Source organism: Impatiens glandulifera, chromosome 3 (genome assembly GCF_907164915.1).
Source record: "Impatiens glandulifera chromosome 3, dImpGla2.1, whole genome shotgun sequence".
In the NCBI taxonomy this organism is placed as follows: Eukaryota; Viridiplantae; Streptophyta; class Magnoliopsida; order Ericales; family Balsaminaceae; genus Impatiens; species Impatiens glandulifera.
In genome coordinates, this window is record NC_061864.1 from 11,387,323 (window position 1) to 11,396,794 (window position 9,472).

Genomic DNA, 9,472 nt, shown 5'->3' on the forward strand with positions numbered 1-9,472 from the left:
TATCATCCATCTCTCTTCATGTCCTAAACCACCTTATAATTAACTTAACAATATTATGGGTTTCAATATCCCCATTCTTTCCGTGTTCTTAATTATTTACATCGTGTTTTACGTTACCAGGTTCGTTCTTCGTCGGCGTGACAAGTGTTGTTACATGCTACATTACGAGTGCTACAAGGGGAAAGACGAACGGAAACTTGACACGGAAAGATGTGCCAACATCGTCATGCGAAACAAGAACCTCGGGATCGACGAGTACAAGTTTCTTTTGCAAACCATTGTCAGCTCAGGCATTGGCGAGGAAACCTACGCCCCGACCAACTTCATCGAGGGAAAAGAACAGTGCCCAGATTACCACGATGCGTTAACGGAGATGGACGAAATCATGTTCGAAACTCTCCAGGGGCTTTTGGCCAAAACCGGGTTCAACCCATCCGACATCGATATACTTGTCGTCAACGTCTCGCTTCTATCGACCGTTCCATCGTTAACAGCTCGTATAATCAACCGTTACAAGATGAGGGAGGACATCAAGGTGTTTAACCTAACCGGGATGGGATGCAGCGCTAGTGTCATCGGGATTGACCTAGTTCAACACTTGTTCAAGACTCACCCGAACAAGCTAGCCGTGGTGGTCAGCACGGAATCGATGGGGTCCAACTGGTATTGCGGGAAAGAACGATCTATGATGCTCTCCAACTGCCTATTCAGATCGGGAGGTTGCTCGATGCTCTTCACCAACAACCGTGCCTTCAAGGACCGAGCCATCATGAAACTAACGTGCATGGTTCGGACCCACGTGGGCTCTATCGACGAAGCCCATACCTGTTGCATTCAAGTCGAAGACGACGAGGGCTACCAGGGTTTCCGTCTCACAAAGTTCCTAACCAAAGCCGCCGCTCAAGCGTTCACCATCAACCTTAAAGTGCTCCTCCCGAAAGTTCTCCCTTTATGGGAACTTCTCCGTTACGTTTACGTCTCCACCACTCAAAACTACAAGTCGCGGTTACTACGAGCCAAGCTCGAGGAAGTGGGGAAGGGTTTGAACCTGAAAACGGGGATAGATCACTTTTGCATACATCCGGGCGGGCGGGCCGTGATAGAGGGAGTGGGTAAGAGTTTGAGGCTTAGCGAGCACGATATAGAGCCGGCGAGAATGGCATTGCACCGGTTCGGGAACACGTCGGCGGGCGGGCTTTGGTATGTTCTTGGTTATATGGAGGCTAAGAAGAGGTTGAAAAAGGGAAATAAGATATTGATGATTAGTTTTGGGGCTGGATTTAAGTGTAACAATTGTGTTTGGGAGGTGATGAAAGATATGGATGAAGGAAATGTATGGGAAGATTGTATAGACAATTACCCACCAAAGGCTAAGGCAAACCCCTTCATTGAGAAGTATGGATGGCTCAATGATGATAGTGTCAACTTCTTAAGGTTGCAAGACAACAAGTAAAAGGTCTTCTATTCCACACACAATTACTATTTTACCCCAAGTATTTTGTCTACTTTTTATTTGTTTCTTCAAGTTTTTAAATAATAAATTATTGTAATATTGGGAATTAAGAGAGTGGAAAAGGGACACAAGGGTATATGTATTCATTATGTTGTTAAGCTTATTTTGATACAATTAATTAAACTTAAATATATTGTTTTAGTAAATGTATAGAGTGAGTACCTTGATTTTGAATTAATGCAAGTGTAGACTGAATCCACCAGAATAAGTGTGAAAATCAGTCAGAATTGTACAAATCCAACTAAACTAGTGAATTTATTGAACTGAATCACCGACTATTTCTGAAATTGCTAAATTGAATTTATGGGTTTGCCTTATTACGATTAAAATTTAAAAAAATATTTAGTTCGGATATAAAAAAAAAATAATTGATACTTGTAGCATTTTTTTTTTGTCATTCGAGCTGGACATGTATAAACGGGTCGTATTCAACTCGGACAAATCGTGTCATGTCGTGTTGTTTTTAATTTTATATATTAATTTTTTTGTCTTTATATATTTTCATTTTTGTTTTTAATTTTATTATATTAAAAAATAATAAATATAAATTCATATTTTAATCGGATAATGAGGTATCCGACGGGATCGGTTACCTGACAAATCGGGGATGTGATACAAATAAAGATACCCTTCAAGTTCAGAAAAATGTATACTTCACTACCGCCTGATAGAGTATCCGTTGTCATCCTATATATCATATTTATATAGTTTACTTTTTTTTTTTTTTTTTTCTCGCTTACTTTTTTTTATATATGTATAATTTTGACACGCTCATGCATAAATTATTAAGCTTGTATTTATGTTGGCCCACAATTGTACTCTGTCTTTTTTTTTTCAAATGGTAACTTAGGTCGTATGTATTAAGTAGGGTTGTCCTTATTGTGGTTCTTTTATTATTTCTGCAGATCATTGGATGATGAATGTGGGCCAAAATGACTTTGGGCCCTTTAGGGAAGATGATATGGACAAGACCAAAGGCCTAAGTAAATTTGGGTCATGGCCAGAGTCCAAACTCTACCTGAATTGTTTATTTGGTTTTAAAAAATTGAAAATGGTGACTTTAGATACAAGTTTTTATTTTTATTTTTATTTTTTCGGAGTTTATGTATTTGATCTATTCTATAAGACTTTATAGCATTTAAACTACCCACCAACTTACCAAGTCCAGTGTTTTAATTTTAAATCAGTTTACAAAATTAAAACTAAGAACTCAAATAAGTATGTCATAAATATTGAAAGAAAAAAACATTACATGTGAGAATATAGTACTCTTCATAACACTTTTCCTCAAAAATTAAAAGTATTGAAGGCACATTTAATTTCTTGCAGTTTGACACATGATTTGGGATATCCCTGTAGTAGTAGTACTGTAATCAGATGAGCAACCATATTTTCCAAACAAGGACTTAAAATATGCCTTGGAAGCCTTAATCATCTTGAAAGTACTAATCAAAGAAGGCTGTAGTTTCATATACCTGATTACCTTCTTATTAGGGGACTTGTTTGGTTTTTCCTCATGATTCAGTTGTCTATTGTAAGAAAGTTGGTGGTGATGATCAACTGGTGATTCTTTCTTCTGATGATCAGAGCTTGAGAACAAATAATCATGAAACTGAAACTGATCTTTACAAGTAGGTGCATGATCTTGTGGAGATGATTTACTTAAAATAATATTGGAGTTGCGCCTGATGAAGTAATTGTTGGAGTTTGGTTTGATTTCAATATCAATGAAGCCATCTTCATGATCTATTTCCTCACCATAATCTGAATTACAATCATAAGAGTAGAGATCATTAATGGCTGTCATGATCTGATTATCTTCCTCTCTGTGTGTGTTTATTGAGGGATGGAAGCAGAAAACAATCTTCATTTATAAGCATTAATGTTGCCTTGATAATCACACCATTGTTTACATACATAAAATAAATGGACATATTACCCATGATCCAATAATGACTTAAAAAAAATATGTAACAATAAGAACATAACAATTTCATTTATGGAAATATGTACCCACATGTAACAATAAAATGCTACAAATTTTTATGCTATGAGATGAACTGGGAGTTTAACACTCATAAATGTATGTATGTATGCATGCATATTCATTCATATAAAAGTGCATGAACCTATTACAAAATCAAAACATTGTACATTGAAAAGCCAAAAAGTTGTCTTTACAATTGCCTACAACCTGAAGTAGCAAACTAATTAATAATGTTTACAAATCTACTTCAAAATTACAAATCTGTATTATATATGAACAAGATCATGTATATACATGATCCCTATACTACTATCAGAATAAATAATTATCATGCATTGATCTATGAATGTATCAATTTTGTTTTATTTGAAAAAAAAAAGTACATACAATAGAGTATAAAAAGAGTTATAAAAAACAATAAAAAAACACGTGTGTCCAAAATGATACCATATACTGGAAAGACAACGATATTAATTATTTGAAAAACATTTATATATATATATATATATAAAAAATTTTATATGATAAAATATAACATTATCTAGATACAGAGCCGGCCCCGAGGTTTAGGTTGCACCAGTCCTCTGTAGAAAAAAAAAAGTCTGATATATTTTTTTTGTTAATCTAAGTCAAGTTTAAAAAATTGATAAAACCATATAAAATTTAAGTTTGTAGGTTGAACCATTAAACTACACCATTTTACATTTAAAATTAAAATACATTTTAATAAATACCTTAATATTTTAATAAGTGGGCTGCCCTGGGAAGTGGGTTGCCATAACCCGAAGACTTGTCAGGCTTACCCAAGGGCCGGTCCTGTCTAGATATTCATATTTAATGTGTTGGCTCACATTTCAATGTATATTTTTTTAATTCTTTAAACAAAGAGTTTGTAATTTACATGAACATTTTTTAGACGGATTATTCATTGTCAATATTTCCTGAAGGGCATATATATGACATTTAACATCGTTAAATAAAAACAAAAACAGTAGTTAAAGTTGGTTGTTAATGATTAATCTTGTTTAAATTTATTTAAAATTTACATTTCAGATTTTGAACTTTTAGAATTGACAACAAAATCATTTCTCATTTTCAAATTGATCCAATAGAGTACAGCATATCATGGGCTAGTCTCTATGCTTATCTTTTTGGCCCATGACCCAGCTTGAAGTTTCAGCAGCTACAAATGGTTTATTTCTTTTCATCTTAGGGCATCTTTCAATCTAATTCCAATTATATGAAAATTGACATTGTTTTAAAAACCGTCGTCAACCTGATTTTTTGACAACCGGTTGAACAACTGGTTACACGACCATATTGCACCCATGCTTGGAATTGATATTCTGAAAGCAACTGAATTGGTGATTAAAGAGGAGTATATTACAACAAGACCTCATTGGAAACACTTACTATATATATGTTCTTGTATCTTGATATTAAAATACGAGTCGTTTTGGAAACTTTATTTTAAAGAGATCTAAAATAATGTTTTTATATATATTCTCAATATGGAACGGATCCAACAACATAAACATAAGTGTTTTCAAATGGGGTTAATAGTATATTGCAAGAACGAACCAAGCACACCGCCAACTGATTAACAACCAAATCTAGGTATGTCAATCCTTCAGTAACTTCCATACATGATCTGCATCTTCATACAAGTAAGACCACTACAAAATAACAAAAATCAACAGACTAGTTATTGAAAGACAAAGTCAGGTTAAGATATATATAACTAAAGAGTGAATAGATAATGAGAATAACTAAAGGGTGAAGAAGATATAATTATAGATCTAAGCCGAAAGAGTCTTTTGTAATGGGTAACATTTCCAATAGGAAATTTTCGATTCGGACTGAATTTTGACAAGTTTAAAATATAACCGTATTGAAGTAAAAAGTGAACCGCCCATTCAATTGTATCGCCGTCGAACTGGTTGGACCGCCTATCGGACTGTGTATTATAAAATTATGTTTATGATGGAGAAAACTTTATAATTGTAATTTAATCTCAATTATTATATTTGGATAAAAAAATATAATAAAAAAATATATATATTATATATTATAAAAAATATTGGTTTGACGCAACAAATTAGGATAATTTAAGTGTTAAGATATTTTTTAAAATTCCGATCTTCATTAACAAAACATCGGTTTAATAACTTTATAGATTCAAAAAAAATATCGGTTCGTTTCATAAATTCAAAAACAAAATATCGGATCAACAATAACTTCTTAAAATTTTAAAAATATATATCAGTTCAAAATGTTAACTTACTAAATTAAAAAAATAAAAAGATATTGATTCAATATTTTAATTAACATCTTAAATTCAAAAATAATTATCGATTGAAAACTTTAATCGTATTTTAAATGATAAAATAATTAAGTTATTTTATTTGAAAAAACATAAAAAAGTATTTGAAATTATAATTCCGAGCTAAAAAGAGTGAAATTGAGAATTATAAAATGATTGAATTACATTGGAGTTTTAATTTTAATTTTAATTTTAATTTTTAATATTAAAATGTCTACCAAATTTAAGATTTAGAATTAAACCTCACAATTTCAATTCCAATACCAATTTCAGATTACCAAACACATTCATATAAAAAAAGACTTAATTGTTATTTGGGTTCAAACTTGGGTCGTTTGTATCAAATGAGAGGCTCGAACTTTGAACTTTGAATTGTGTCATATGTGATTGAACTACACAATTTTAATCACTTAATTTTTTTCATAAATAAATGAGCGCCTCTCGTCTTCTTACAATAAATAGTATTTTTATTTTTTAAACTAATTTATTACATTTGTAAAAACAAAAAAAACATTTTTTTTCAATTATTTCCACACATTACACATATTTTTAAAGTATTCAAATCATATTCGACAGTTTTGAACGCATATATTTCGAAAAATATACTCAATTTAAAATACAAATACATCCAAAATGAGAGATCGTACACAAAATTATGACATTATAAAGTTATTTGAAAAATAAATAAAAAAATCTATCTCTATTCAAATTTTCTCAGATCTTTAATAGATTACATATTTTTTTAGTCACCAAAACAAATTTCGACCTAAAATTCAAAATTAATACTTCATTTTTAAATAATACATCCAAAAGATCTCTAAAAATCATTTTATTTAAAAACGTGACAGATTAATTAGAAAAACTAAAATAATACGTTAAAATACTATAACAACGGATGTTTTTGTCAATTTAAGAAAAATCTCAAATGGCTAAAAGTTTGATAAATCGAACTTCATGTCACATAATTTAAAATTCGAACCTTATTTAGTAAAAACGATACAAGTTCAAACCTTAAATAACAATTAGGCCTATTAAAAATTAACTCAATTAAATTTTATAAATTTATCATTTATTTTTTTAACACGAATAATTGTATTAAGAAAATTATTGATAATCAATCTCAAATTAAGGATATACCTTATTATAAAAAAGTTTTCATCTTTTCTTGAGGTCAAATAATCCACCATAAATTGATAAGATCTTAAGTCATTTTTTTTCATCCCGAACACCTTAAATAACCCCAAATTTATCAAGAATTATTTGAAAATTGTTTGTCATAAATTAACCAAATTACATCTCAAATAAAATATAAAAATAAAGCACAAAATCAATTTGTGACATGATAAATATTAAGAAAAATAGCTAAAAAATGACAAAGCAACTCTAATAATCAAAACTCTTGTAAATTGGGTGAACGGTTGGGCATCCTACTTATATGCCTAACATTAATTCTTATGGTATAGTTGTCGACATCACCATGTATTTTTAATGATTTCCTTTCAGCATAATATTTTAGATGTTTTAGATTTTTTTCCTAACTTTCTTTAGGCATATAGTTGACTACACTATATACTTTAAATCTATACTTCCATTTTATTATATGATTTTCTAAAAAAAAAATTCAAGATAATACTTGATGTAGTTTAATTGAAATTGAGAACGCATTAAATTAGATGACTTTCAAAACAAACCAAATTTGTGGACTTTTATGGGAAACAATTACCCAACCAACATTTATTTATATATGTCACTTGGGTTGAGTTTAGAAACAACCAATGTCTATTTGAAAATGAATATTTTATCTCTTCCTTCATATAGAAGACTCTTGTTTTTGAATAAATATTATATTAATTAATATGTTTATGTCAAAAACAAACCAAAGAAATGAAGTGATTTACTATATTTTCATTTTACAATAATTATAACTCAGAGTTTTCCAACAAGTCCACCAACAAGTACTCTCAAATCTTATTTAAAGAAAATTAAATAACTTATTTATAATTGATTGAAATTTGATTTATAATTGAATAAAAATATATTAATTATTTTTTTTAAATATACCTGCAATATTATATAAATTGTAATAGTTTAACCAATGACTTGTATTAATATATAATTGAATAAATAATTTCAATTAAGACTCGAAAAATATAATATTTGTCGTCCTCGGTGAAAACTATTACCGACAGCTTACACCAAATGTTTTTTCCTAGTTAAAATTTATTTTTTTACTGCCTTTTCAATTCAATTATCTTCTCTTTTAATACACTTTCGTTGTCTTCCTAATATATTGAGTTTACACGATAACATGACTTATTGTTATTTTCATTATTAATTTATTATCTATTTCAGTAATATTATCAATCTAGTTTAATATTACATATTTTATTTATATGGAGGGACCAGATCAATCGCCCAATAAAATGGGCTAGAGGAGCTTTCTTAATTAGATATATCTTATTTTATTGAAATTGTTTGTTTGCCCATTCTTTATGCCAATCTTATTATTTTAAGCTTAAAATTGTTTGGTATTGCAAATTTAAGTCTCATTTAATTAAAATATTATTTTGCTCAATATTTTTGCACAATGATGCTTTTTCTGGACACAGTGAGCAGAGACCACTTGTTTCTTTTTTTAGTCACGAGAGTAATATTGGTATCCTCACTTTTTCTTTTATAAAAAAATATTTCAAATATATTAATTATGATAACCATGTAATTGGAACACCTAAATATTTTATAAACAAATCAGTCAAATTTTCAAATTAAGTTTCGACTAAACGTGATTTTAGAGTTTTTCATTTAAACTTCACAATTTAGAGAAGAGATAAATTGTATTAGAATATTATATTTGAATTTGTGTCTCTTATATAGATATTAAATTATAATTATAAAAACTAATATAATAATATAAGATAATATTAATATTATCTTAATTTATCACAATATATTATTTTATATTCTAATTATATTATCACAAAAAAGTTTTGATTTACGATTTCAAACGCCATTGATTTATTATTTACGTTTCATATACAAATAAAAAAATAAAAAATTCTATGTCATAAATTTAATTACCGACAAGACCAAATTTTATTGTTTTGACTAGTGATAACATGTAGATAATAAGTTAACGACGTTAAAACCGTTAAAACTAAATCTCGTTTTTGTATAATTTTCATCATAAATAACCGAACAAATTTTTAGTTCTGAAACCTCATTTGACCATAGATAAAGAAGTCTAACCAAAAAAAATTGGATTATATTAATATGGGTGCAAGGCGGAGATTGGTATTGACGGTTGAGCAGCAGCCGCCACATTTTTGCAAGAAGTCTTCTTCTTCTTCACATTAACAAAAAAACACGACATGTAGAAAAGTTGCTTAAGAAAGCAAAGAAACAAACAGTTAGTAGCTTATCTCCCCATACCTACCAAAACACACATGATACATCATGCATGGATTAAATGAATTCACATCCCATCTCCACCGTCCACGCGTCCTAATGGGTTTTCATCTCTCCTCCTAGTCAAGAAATTAGGAGAATGTAGCTCACCTCTCTCACTCTCTCTCTATATCTATCTTCCTCCCATACCATTTTCAAGAATAAATTCAAAACCTTCTTATACCGACCACATTATGATCATTTC

At 29.8% G+C, this 9,472-nt stretch overlaps 1 protein-coding gene across 1 annotated transcript; it reads left to right on the plus strand.

The window, feature by feature from the left end:
- Positions 1–1,659, plus strand: LOC124929459 (3-ketoacyl-CoA synthase 19-like). Its single transcript, XM_047469823.1, has one exon. It carries the CDS (start codon positions 56–58, stop codon positions 1,451–1,453), a length of 1,398 nt encoding a protein of 465 aa, XP_047325779.1. The 5' UTR covers positions 1–55; the 3' UTR covers positions 1,454–1,659.
- The last annotated feature ends 7,813 nt before the right edge of the window (positions 1,660–9,472 follow it).